This window comes from Vipera berus (genome assembly GCF_964194415.1).
Source record: "Vipera berus genome assembly, chromosome: 3".
NCBI lineage: Eukaryota > Metazoa > Chordata > Lepidosauria > Squamata > Viperidae > Vipera > Vipera berus.
In genome coordinates this window covers 173,832,737-173,846,371 of record NC_138204.1, presented here as the reverse complement: position 1 = coordinate 173,846,371, position 13,635 = coordinate 173,832,737, and the positions used below count along the sequence as shown (strand labels likewise).

General features: G+C 39.4%; 1 protein-coding gene across 3 annotated transcripts in view; it reads left to right on the top strand.

Annotated features, from left to right (window-relative positions):
- Positions 1-13,635, top strand: part of NOL4 (nucleolar protein 4) — a gene marked incomplete at both ends in the record, with an annotated part of 145,519 nt that overhangs the window by 76,355 nt on the left and 55,529 nt on the right. For all 3 annotated transcript variants that reach the window (XM_081323499.1, XM_081323498.1, XM_081323497.1), the window contains 2 exons: positions 2,139-2,251; positions 7,644-7,776. In XM_081323499.1, the coding sequence (XP_081179625.1) occupies positions 2,139-2,251; positions 7,644-7,776 (246 nt within the window). The remainder of the gene's footprint in view (positions 1-2,138; positions 2,252-7,643; positions 7,777-13,635) is intronic.

Below are 13,635 nucleotides of genomic sequence, written 5' to 3'. Positions count from 1 at the left end.
ATATAGGAATTAATTCAATTATTGTAATTTATAATTGTTTACTTCATCTTCCCTGTCAAAAACAATTGTATTGTTATTTGAGAATTAATTTTCAGATCCATATACACATTATATTATTATTGTGGGAAAGCAGCAGATGAAACATTTGGTGTTTATCTCAAAAGAGGCAATTCAGTAAGAAACTCTCCCTTAATTTTTATTACTGAGTTTGTGAACCAATTTTTGTCACTTTCATATCTTAGACTAGCAATAAAAATCTATATTGTTTTTGCTTCCTTTTGTTGCTAGCTATGAGGGTCTTGACAATAATCTTGAAAACTTGGTTGCCACTCCCTCCTTCACAGTTTTCTTTTGGGGAGAAGATCAAAACAAAGTAAGAGATGAAGAGTTCTCTCCATCATGCTTGCTTCTCTCCATCACCTGTTACTATCCTCTCCTCTCCTCTCCTCTCCTCTCCTCTCCTCTCCTCTCCTCTCCTCTCCTCTCCTCTCCTCTCCTCTCCTCTCCTCTCCTCTCCTATCCTCTCCTCTCCTCTCCTATCCTATCATGTTCTTGTACTAATGTGCCCACTTCTTCCTTTTTCTTTCTTTCATTATTTACTGTACCAAAAAGCCTTTTGGTTCCTTTTAGCTTCCCCATATGAATCTAAGTTACATTTGCACTTTAACCTTCCAACTTTATTTCAGGAGCTATTTGCTACTTACTGATTCAGTAGCTTAGTGGTTATGTCCACCTTTCATTTGCTCAATATGTCTTTCTAACACTTAGTTCACCTAAAAGCCTGCTGTGCAATTTTCTAAAATGCCCATTTTTTCTCTCATTGAAATGGTGTGTAATTATAGTTTTAGTAACATGTTTTTGAGAACTTCCCAACATTTTTACACAATCTTGGATCTCAATTTTTTCCCCCATGGATCTTGCATATTACTTCTCTAAGATTATTGGAATTTCTTTTTGTGAAACCTATGGTGCACACTATAATGCTCCAATTTCTCTTTCTGTAGTATCTTGAATCTAAAGATGATATGGTCACTTCTCCCCAAAATTCGAGTTCCTATCTAGGATGATTAATCCTCCTGTTCTTGCTTTCAGTCTTCTGAAACATGAAATTACTGACTACAGCAAAACTATTAAGAAATTTTGGAAGCTTGCAGTTTTGGCGAACCTGATTTTCCAACAGATATCTGTCTTGTTGAAGTTTCCTTTATTACTATGTCTGTCATCCCTGAAATTTCTTTAAACTAGTCCAGGAGGGCATTATCTGGAGGTTCTGCCTAGCTTGGTGATGTATAGTAATCATCTCCCTCCTCCTCAATAGTACGTTCTTGCTTCCTGCCTTGTATTTTTATCCAAATAATCTTGGACTTTGGCACTGAAATTCCTGGATCTCAATATCTGAATGCACTTCCTTCATGTATAATGCCACTCTTCCACTTTTGTTTGGTCATTTCCTTTTGAATAAGTTATATCTTTTAAAGTTGTATGATCACCAGATGGCCCATAGATATGGACCTCGTTCATCCTCATAACTTTGATCAATGTAGGTCTTTGTATAATATATTTTGGAGAGTGTAGAAAAAGGAAGATGTAGAATGTAGAATGTAGAATGGCATTTGCCTTAACATAGCATGGTATGTGCACCTTTCTGTGATAATCATACAGCCGGTATCATTCAATTTGGGCATATATTGTTAAAGTGTGCGGAAGCATAACAAAAGCCCTTTTACAAGACAACAACTAGGTACATACTTTTTGGATGCTTTATCATTTAATTACACAAACTGGATGTAGCTTTCTTGCTGAAATTAAAGTCGGGATTAGTGAGACAGGAGGCTGCCTTAAATCCTATGCAGACTATCTTGAACTTTATTATGAAGAAAAGTGATACATATGTAATTAATTATGGGGCTTTCATTGGACCTCTTGCAAATATTTCTATACAAAATATCTCAATATATTTTATTATTATGTAGAAGGTTTTTAGTTCTGAAATTTTTTGTAATTCCCATGGAGTTTATCAAGTTGCAGTTGCTGATTATTTTTTCCTAAATTGGAAATATTCTAAACACTTCACAATTAATCTGCTTCTATAACCCTATAATTATCAGACTATACATAATATGTTCTAATTCTTGCAGATAACGGAAAACCTCCAACATTGGTGACAAGCATGATTGATTATAATATGCCAATCACAATGGCCTATATGAAGCATATGAAGCTGCAGCTATTAAATTCCCAACAAGATGAGGTAAATACTTAATTTGTTCATATTAATGATAATTATATTCAAATTACAATTCATGTAATTTGCTATGTGAGGTTTGGACTTCTGTTTAGAGTTTTTATTTTTAATGCAATTTGATTTTTCCAAATGGTAAACATGAGAACTTTTTTAAAAATCAATTTTATAGATATGTAATATTTTTAAATAATTTTGCAAACTGAACAGCATGTATCATTAGCTAGTGTGCAAACAATGGGAAAAATATGGGAAGTAATATGATAGGATATTTTTCTTTTTTTTCTTTTCTTTTTTTATTAGTTTTATTCATTTATAACATAAAATGTGAAAATACAAAGGCAAATAGTAGGGGACAACAGTAGAAAAAGGGAAAACAAAAAAGGTGTGAAGAAAGGGAGGGGAAGAAACAAAAGGCATTGACTTCCGACTCTCTCCGTTGCAGCAAAATCATATATTAAAATCAAATCTCAACTTTTTACATTTGCATAGTAGTATGCACTCGCTATTTCTGTATTGGCAAATCAGTTTAATTGGTAAAACCCAAAATTATAATATCATTTTTCCCCACTTCAAGCACAAAGTCCAGAAGCGGTTTCCAAGCAGAAACAAAACTTCTCTTTCTACTTGGATAAGATATCTTTCTTCATAGGGTTATTGGTTATCTTGAAAGGAATCAAGAAAGTTTAAAAGCAACAAATTGTGTCTGAATATTTGACTATCTTGACTATCTGGAAAAATTCAATGGCAGGGTTAGAAATAATAATAATAATAAATTTGTTTGTCTCTTACGTATAAATTGAGGAGAGAGACATACTGTATGCATAAGCAAAGCTGATGAGATGGCACTCAATGAACTGTCTCAATGTTTCTCAAACTTGGCAGTTTGAAGATGTGTGGATTTCAACTCCCAGAATTCTCAAGCCAGCATTTTTGCTGGGGAATTCTGGGAATTAAAGTTCACACATTTTTAAGTTGCTAGCGTTGAGAAACACTGCTGGTAAAGTATACATAAAAGAGGAAAAAAGAGAAAAAAGAAATATATAAATGTCCAAAACAACTTATAGAAAACCAAGACCAATCATTGCCTCCTTAGGCAGTACAGATTAAGAACAGGGAAGTTCATAATAAGGCCTCCTAAACCCAATTTTCAGTTTTACCCAACCTAAAATATTTTTTAAAACATTCACCAGTCTGAAGAAGGAATGGGAAAGCTTTCCTTTTGATCTAATTAATAATCTGCTTCTACTCTAAAAGTATAAAATAAAGTCAAAAGAATATGCTAACTGGTTTTCTCCCAACCTAACTGTAGCTCATCCACCAGAACACAACCGTCAATAAAATGAGGAAGGGAAAAAGAACAGTATATTATTTGATCTGTTCCCTCTACACTCCTCTTAAAAGATTGCCATTAATTGTAAGAAACTGAGGTAGTATTTCTCCAAGAAAATCTAAGAATTTAGATTTACATAAGAAAAAAAAACAGGGAGAAGGTACCTTTTCCCCAGAAAGAATGTATATCTAACAAGACTAATAGCTCATGTGATCAAGCTTGGAAATACCTTGTATACTTTCTGTCAATATCTACACTAATCTTCAAAAGTAATAAAACATTTATTTTCACAACAGACTTTTCTTATTATGCACATATGATTCTGTAATATATACATTTATAATACATACATTTTCGAACATAATTTTTTGTAATATTTGCATGTTTACAATCAGCTTTCCTTAATGTAGACATCAGATGGCAGCACCAAGCCAATCTTGTCTAAGCCCTGAAAAACTTAACAAGGTAATTCCATGTTACTGCTCAAATGGAACGCTAAAGTTGTATGATTACAAGTATCAAATCACTTTATGTTATGCCATATTTTCTGTTCAGATCATAGTTAAAATATTTTAATGATGCATCATGAAAAAAGATACCTTTCTGAGAGGCTTAGGAGTCCTAGTCATAAAAATTGTATCATAAACATGGGAACTACAAAACATTTCCATTATTTTTCATTAGGTTATATTATTTTTAATTGACTGCTTTTTGAAAAAAAGGATTCCTTCCAAGTAGAAGCCTAGTTGATCATCAGTTTAAATTAGTCTTGTTAGATATGCATTCTGGGGGGGGGGTTTCCAATTCATTTTTATTAATTTATTAGATCTGCATCCTACCTTTTCCTCGGGAGCTCAAAACAGCATACAGTGTTCCCTCCTCCTATTTTTTCCCTACAACAACCACCCTGTGAGGTAGGTTGAACTGAAAGAGAGTGCCTGCTCCAAAATCACCTAGCGTAGTTGGCTTTTTGTGGGTGAGAGTAGACTGGAATCTGTCTCTCCTTGCTCCTTCTTTGGAATTATCTAATCTAATGAAGTGAGCAAGGGGAATCATGACACTTTCCTAGTCAATGCATGATTATACGTTGTAATGATAGGTGGGAGTCACAGGGAATTGCCAGAGAGGTGTAACTGGACGTTACTTTCTCAGAAGCAGCGTTGTTATAAGGAAAGATCAGCTTGAACGTATCTGTTATAATTGTTGTATCATAGCAACCTGAAGTAAAAAAAACACCAAAGCAGTTTACTATGTAGGTTTTACTGATACATTCCAGATTTGCAGGTGTAGGGAGCTGCCTCTTTGTATGAGAAGCATTTTTTTAAAAAAAATCTATTCAATTATTTCAGTTACAATTTACTTTTAGAAAGTACAACTCATTAATGTATCTACTGTCTAAAGAAGGCATAACTGCAGATCATTGTTCTGCCCTATTTTTCCAGAGTTGTCTGCTATCTTGGGACTATGGAGCAGAAATGAAGCATGCTCTAGATTCTGCAGCTGTCTTAGAGACAAAGGGCTGCTGCACAGTCTGTACTAGTGATTATACACAGTATTTCAAGAAATAAAAACTAGGTTTGCATGCCTTCCACATTATCCCTTAAGGGTATCAATGTGAAGGATTAGGTTCATTTTAAAAAAACACAAGATGGTCTGTGAGACTTTCAAGTTCCACCCATTTTCATGTGCATTGCATGTTTGGGGGTGGATTTGATTTGCAGTCATGTCCACAATCTTGACTCTTTGAACCTCCTATTAAATAAACCTAAAAAACAATTAGCATCTTGTTCAAACTTTTATTAGTGGAATCTCTATATAATACTTAAATAGTTGTGGTTGGTGCTTTGTAAAATATTTTTTTAAAGGGCAATTTACGCCATTTCATGATTTACACTGAATCCATTTATTACAGTTAAATCAAGAATTCCCTACTTTTTTGGGTTTGTTAGCAGATATAGTTTTTTGAATATATGTAAATGGTCTTGCAAAATAGGCTTCTTTGCAAAGAAGCCATTACCCATTCATAAAATAACTTATATGGTAGACAATCTGTTACAAAACACTCATTTAAGACATTGCTACCTGATAGTTATAGCTTCTCCTCCCTGTGTAATACACCTTCCTACTTTTAGCTACATTTGTTCTTTCCATGTAAATAAAAGCTTTGAAGGCTAATTGTTCCTCTGAATTGGGGATCCTAGGAGTAAGTAGTCAGCTTATGTATTCAGTTTGTTTCATTTGTTAAGTTTGTTTATTTTAGTTATTCCATTTAAATACATACTATAACCTTGTTATAGTTTTACTCAGGTACTGCATAGAGTAGAGGAGGTGGATTATCTCCACATTGTGGGTGAAAGTCTGGACAGGAGAAAATGCACATCCTACATGGAAGATCCTCCCTTGTTTAGATCTCAATGTGAATATATAGTTGGTGAAGAAATAAAAGCAGGGCTAGCAGGCAGGTTTCCTTTGCTTCTTGCATAATGTTAACTGCGTTGAAGGAAAAGACTTATATCAAACTACTTTTATTCTGGAAATCAGTGTTGTTGTTTTTTCTTATGAGTAGTTTCCCAGGCAGACTAGCAAACTAATTTTCACACTAGATTACTGTAAGCATGATAGAAAACGAAGCTTTATCCCTTCATCAGGAAGGAGTTCATTTCATGGATATATATATATATATATATATATATATATATATATATATATATATATATATATAGTGTGAAGAATAGATTGACAGGGAGGCCCTAGAAAATATAAACAAATTTTATATGTAATATAGTGCTTCATAATTTTAAAAATGCATGCTGAATTTATACTAAATGTTTATTTATAAGAATTAATTCATCATGCTTGCATATATGTTGGGTGGAAAATAAAACTCGGTTAACACATGCTTTTCAGTAACAAGATCTAGTATTGAAACAATGACAATCTGTTCTTATTCATTACTTATCCATAATTTATTCCTCCACTTCAATTGACCCAAAATTAATTTTGTTCCCTACCCTCCATAACTCCAAAGTGCTATGCTATTCTTTTATCTGAAGTCTCACCGCAGTATCTATTACAATTAGATGGAGTTTATACAAGTCCTTTGGATTTTGTTTTTCTTTGCTAGGACTTGCTAGGCTTTATAGCAAATTATGGAATAGTACAAAATACTGATGATGATGATGATGATTATTATTATTATTATTATTATTATTATGATGGAGGAGGAGGAGGAGGAGGAGGAGGAGGAGGAGAAGGAGAAGGAGAAGGAGAAGGAGGAGGAGAAGAAGAAGAAGAAGAAGAAGAAGAAGAAGAAGAAGAAGAAGAAGAAGAAGAAGAAGAAGAAGAAGAAGAAGAAGAAGAAGAAGAAGAAGAAGAAGAAGAATTTTTCTAGGCATCTTTCAGAATGGTCATGCTTAAAATAAACAAGTTCCTTCAGATTAAATTTAGGTTATTTAATTTATCTATCGGTGTACCCAGAGATCTCTTCCAAGATTCTCATCAGGCTACTGTCCCACTTGTATTTTAATATTTTTAACTAAAATGTAGCCCTCAGCTTGAACAGTTTGGAGATCCCTGTGGTAAATCAATGTCCTCCATGATAGTGTGCTTTCTATACAGCCAGCATTTCTTCAACAATATCCACTACATTCTTAAAATTCTGATGTGTCCTAAACCCCAAGATATTTAAAACCTCTGATCTGAAGCAAAGATATAACACTATGTACCAGTGTTATCTTACACCATTTTATTTTGCCTTTTTAAGAGACAGAAGTATTATGGTCACCTGTTTGTAGAAATTATAGCTGTTTTTGTGCAACCTTCTATCTCTGTTCCATTTAATCATTAATTATGAATCCATTTATACATAGCAGTAGTGTGTGTGAACATAGATTTCCAGGGGGAAATCAGCCAGTTAATTATTCTTACATAGATACTTACAATCTTAAGTATTCTGATTCTTTACATGTATTTTTTGCTACATTTGTTATTACCTGATATAATCCAATTCAGTACAAACAAGTTTAAAAATTACCTTGATAGCTCAGATATGGAATGTTATATTTTCAGGATGAAAGTTCCATAGAAAGTGATGAATTTGATTTGAGTGATTCTACTAGAATGTCTGCTGTGAATTCTGACCTCAGTTCAAATCTTGAAGAAAGAATTCAAAGTCCACAGAATCTTCAAAGTCAGCAAGATGGTAAGATACTGTATTTAATAGATGAAGATGAGTTTTATTGCTAAGGTTTTTTTTTCTTTATACATTTCTGTTTTTGTTTTTCTTCTGTTCAATTGTGTCCAATTCTTGGAGACTGCCTGGACAAGCTCCTGCAGGGTTTTTTTTGGCAGGATTTCTAGAAGTGGTTTGCCATTGCCTCCTTCTTAGGACTGAGAGAAAGTGGCTAGCCCAAGGTCATCCAGCTGGCTTTGTGCCTAAGGCAGGGCTAGAACTCGGAATTCCTAGTTTCTGGAGATCACAATAAACCATCACAATAAATAGGCTCTTTATTTCTGATTATTTGCAGGCAATTGTTGATTCCTGATTGTGATGAACTATTTCATAGGACTGTTCAAAGGATTTTAAACAAAAACAATTTTTGTGTGAAAGTATCATTAAAGTAATTGTATTCTTCAGAAGATGCTCAGACTATCACCAGCCATCTTTGTGTATTTGCTTTACATGTTTGCTTTGCTCCACATCTGGCCCTAACAGAAATGTTATCTGTGTATGCAGAGACATGTCCCGTAAATTAGACAGACTTTGAAGCCACCACGAAAGTTTTTAAAAGGAAATAATTGTTTTAATGCTTCAAAGATTACTAATATACCGTATATACTTGAGTATAAGCCGAATTTTTCAGCCCACTTTTTGGGCTGAAAAATTCCACTTCGGCTTATACTCCAGTCAACAAAAAAAACTTACCGAGGACTTGTGCGCGGCCGAGGCTTTGGTGCTTCCGGGATCGCCCGCACCTCTCCCAAGCCACCGCCGTCCGAGACCTGCCGAAGTTTGGGGAGGTTTGGGGAGGTGCGCGCGCACCTCCCCAAACTCCGCGCCTTGCCTGCCTGCTTCTTTCCGCAGCGGAAAGAAGCAGGCAGGCAGGGCGCGGAGGAACGGAGACTTGCCGACGTTTGGGGAGGTTTGGGCGCCTCCCCAAACCTCGGCAGGTCTCCGTTCCTGTTTGGGGAGGTTTGGGCGCCTCCCCAAACCTCGGCAGGTCTCCGTTCCTCCGCGCAGACCTGCCGACCTTTGGGGAGGTTTGGGCGCCTCCCCAAACGTCCCCAAACCTCGGCAGGTCTCCGTTCCTGTTTGGGGAGGTTTGGGCGCCTCCCCAAACCTCCCCAAACCTCGGCAGGTCTCCGTTCCTCCGCGCAGACCTGCCGACCTTTGGGGAGGTTTGGGCGCCTCCCCAAACGTCCCCAAACCTCGGCAGGTCTCCGTTCCTGTTTGGGGAGGTTTGGGCGCCTCCCCAAACCTCCCCAAACCTCGGCAGGTCTCCGTTCCTCCGCGCAGACCTGCCGACCTTTGGGGAGGTTTGGGCGCCTCCCCAAACGTCCCCAAACCTCGGCAGGTCTCCGTTCCTGTTTGGGGAGGTTTGGGCGCCTCCCCAAACGTCCCCAAACCTCGGCAGGTCTCCGTTCCTCCGCGCAGACCTGCCGACCTTTGGGGAGGTTTGGGCGCCTCCCCAAACCTCCCCAAACCTCGGCAGGTCTCCGTTCCTGTTTGGGGAGGTTTGGGCGCCTCCCCAAACCTCGGCAGGTCTCCGTTCCTCCGCGCAGACCTGCCGACCTTTGGGGAGGTTTGGGCGCCTCCCCAAACCTCCCCAAACGTCGGCAGGTCTGCGCGGAGGAACGGAGACCTGCCGAGGTTTGGGGAGGTTTGGGGAGGCGCCCAAACCTCCCCAAACAGGAACGGAGACCTGCCGAGGTTTGGGGAGGTTTGGGGAGGCGCCCAAACCTCCCCAAAGGTCGGCAGGTCTGCGCGGAGGAACGGAGACCTGCCGAGGTTTGGGGAGGTTTGGGGAGGCGCCCAAACCTCCCCAAACAGGAACGGAGACCTGCCGAGGTTTGGGGACGTTTGGGGAGGCGCCCAAACCTCCCCAAAGGTCGGCAGGTCTGCGCGGAGGAACGGAGACCTGCCGAGGTTTGGGGAGGTTTGGGGAGGCGCCCAAACCTCCCCAAACAGGAACGGAGACCTGCCGAGGTTTGGGGACGTTTGGGGAGGCGCCCAAACCTCCCCAAAGGTCGGCAGGTCTGCGCGGAGGAACGGAGACCTGCCGAGGTTTGGGGAGGTTTGGGGAGGCGCCCAAACCTCCCCAAACAGGAACGGAGACCTGCCGAGGTTTGGGGAGGTTTGGGGAGGCGCCCAAACCTCCCCAAACGTCGGCAGGTCTGCGCGGAGGAACGGAGACCTGCCGAGGTTTGGGGAGGTTTGGGGAGGCGCCCAAACCTCCCCAAACAGGAACGGAGACCTGCCGAGGTTTGGGGACGTTTGGGGAGGCGCCCAAACCTCCCCAAAGGTCGGCAGGTCTGCGCGGAGGAACGGAGACCTGCCGAGGTTTGGGGAGGCGCCCAAACCTCCCCAAAGGTCGGCAGGAGGAACGGAGACTTGCCGAGGTTTGGGGAGGTTTGGGGAGGCGCCCAAACCTCCCCAAAGGTCGGCAGGAGGAACGGAGACCTGCCGAGGTTTGGGGAGGTTTGGGGAGGCGCCCAAACCTCCCCAAAGGTCGGCAGGAGGAACGGAGACCTGCCGACGTTTGGGGAGGTTTGGGGAGGCGCCCAAACCTCCCCAAAGGTCGGCAGGAGGAACGGAGACCTGCCGACGAGCCACGGCCACACAGGGTATTCCTGTGTATTCAGGCTTGCAGAACGGCGGATCGGCTTATACTCGAGTCAATAACTTTTTCCAGTTTTGGGGGGTGAAATTGGGGGTCTCGGCTTATACTCGAGTCGGCTTATACTCAAGTATATACGGTACTTTGTAAAACACAACCTCTGCATCACTAACACTATGGTCAGATTTGCAAACAAGTATAAACTATCTACATGCATCCTAGGTCAAACACCGGGACCTACCTGACTATGTCATAGTATGTCAGCACGATCTTAAAGACGTCACCATCATTCATGCCATGCAAGATGCTGAGTACTAGACAGATCACAGGCTGGCCTGGTCACTCCTCAAACTTCACATAGCCTCTTTACATTATAAGCAACCAGGAACTGTCAGAAAGCCAATCCACATCAGCAGTCTACAAGAAATAGATCAAGTCCAACACTTCCAAGATGTACTTAATGAAAACCTTTCCAGCAATTTATCACTTGTAGGAACCCATTTTGAAAAGTGGATGCAGTTTAAAGAAGGTATTACACAGACTGCAAAAAGTGTAAATCTGGGCGTATGAAGACTGGTTTGATGAAAACCAAAAAACCATTTCAGCAGCCCTTCAGGCCAAGAACAAGACCTTGGCAGACGGGCATAAAAATCCATCATCAAGTCAAAAAGAAAAAAAGAAAAAATGGAATATCAGTAATCTAAAGTATAGATAAAACTGTGAGAAATACAGAACAAATGGTGGCGGAAGAAGGCTGAGCAGGTGAAATGCTATGTAAACATATATGCCACCAGAGAGTTCTTCAGCACCATAAAGTCTATGGCCCTTCTAAGTCAGGATGCACTTTCTTGTATCATCTGAAGGGATGGGATGGAATGTGCACCTGCAGCAGCAGTAAGAGAATGTTTTTACAACTCAGAGCCTTCTCAGAAAGAGACCCAGATGCAGTCCCAAACTGTTTGAAGTTAAACAGTTGCCTTATGCTGGTTTTTTTTCCAGGGCTTTGGCTACATCAGTTGATATTTCAAATGTGTACCCATCTAGAATAGGACTAATTTTTTCCCCCTAAAGTTGAATCCTAAGTCTAAATTTGAATTCTTGGGCCATTGCTCTAAGCTTATTAATTCTCTGTAATTTACCCACAAGTAGCTTTCTATGACCAACAAGCAATCAAAGTAAAGTGGTGGGAAAATGCAGAATGACTTTACCCAAAATGAAAAATAAGGCCAAGCCATAAAAGGAGAAGCTGACCTACCAGAAATAGAACAGACATCTTGGAGGAGGAAGTAGGGGGGCACTCAACCAATTGCTTAACTGCAAAGCCCCAGGAGTTGATGAAATTCCTGCAGAGTTGTTGAGACTACTGCCAACAAAAACACTGATAGCACTTTGCCAAAGTATATGGAAGTCTGATCAGTGGTCAAAAGAATGGAAAAGGTCAATATTTATCTCAATACCAAAGAAATGTGACATGAAAGACTATTCCAACCACAGAACCATAGCCTTGATAACACACATAAGTAAAATTCTCTTGAAGATAATCCACCAAAGTTTGAATCCAACCACCAACAGACAACTGGCTGATGTACAAGCTGGATTTCAGAAAGGAAGAGGAATGCATAATCATATTGCCAATGTACATGGATAATGGAAAAATCAAAAGAATACCCCAAATCCTCTACATGTGCTTCATTAACTACACAAAAGCTTTCAGTTGTGTTGACCATGACAAGCTCTGGAATTGCCTCAAAGAACTGGGAATAACACCACAGTACATCTAGCTCATTCAGTCATTGTACTCTGATCAGGCAGCCACTATAACATGGAATATGGAGACACAAAATGGTTCAAAATTGAAAAAGACACTCAGCAAGGTTGCATTCTGTCACCTATACTATTTACATGTACACAAAAATAGTTATGAGAAAAGCATATTTGGAAGAATCTACCATGGGGTTAAAACTGGGTAGGAATATCAACAACCTCCAATAGGCAGATGATACAACATTCTTGTAGAAAGCAAGGAGGATCTGGAGTGCCTAATCCTAAGAGTCAAAGATGAAAGTGAAAAATGCGGCTGCACATTAACATCAAGAAAACAAAGTTAATTACAACTGCAGAGAACACACAGGACAAGGTGCAGATTGACAACAAGACTATTGAAACAGTAAAATAATTCATCTTCCTCGGCTCTAAAATTGACCAAAGTGGTGACTGAGTCCTAAGATCAGAAGCTGTATAGCACTTGGAAGAATTGCAATGTCTGGCAGGAATAACATCTAGTAAAGATATCAGTCTCAAAACCAAATGCGAATTAGTTAATGCAATAATTTTTTCAGTTGCTACTTATGGTTGTGAAACTTGGACTCTGAAAAAGGCAGATAAGAGAATGTCTATGGAGATTCTTAGTCATCCAGGTAATGGTTGTCCCAAAGGAACAAAGGAAGTCAGAACTGAAGAAATTTATTGAATCAGAAGCGAAACGTTTTCAAGGAAAAACAAAGAAAGTCCAGTTGCCTTTTGAAAAAGCACCTTTTGGGCAGATAGGAAAAGGGTGGATGCCTTTGAACTGTGGGGTTGGTGATGACTATTATACATCCCATGGACTGCAAAAATAACAAAGAAATCCTAGACTGAACCTTACCAAAAATATCACTTGGAACCAAGATCGTCACACACAACCTGTCATACTTTGGTCATGTCGTGAGAACTGACTCACTTGAAAAGTCAATCATGGGGGAGTGATCAATGGAAAAAGGAGAAGGGGCTGCCTTACTATCTGCTGGCTGGACATTATAAAGGATGACACTGTGATGACCATGGCAGATCTGAAGGAAGTGGTGTGAGACAAAGGAGTATGGAGTGTGCTGATCTATAGAGAGGCTGAGGACTGGATATGAGTGAGTGGTACACAACAATAAGCCTTCTATCCTAGTGACTGGAATTCTTCTTTTCCTGTACTTATTCCTTGTATAATGGAGTATAGCACATGTACTTCTTATAAATACAGTTAAGTGCATTGCTTGCAAGTCTCCAGCTAAAAACAAAATTTCTATTATTTTGTTTTTAAATTGAAATTTGCTAGATAAACATTTTGAACATAATTCATAACATCTAACTCCTAAAGATAGTTAATATTTTCTTGAGGAGGCTGACAACAGAATTTATATAGTTGCAATAATTTTTTAAAATTCCCAGTTCTTTCTTGGAATGTAAGAATTTTT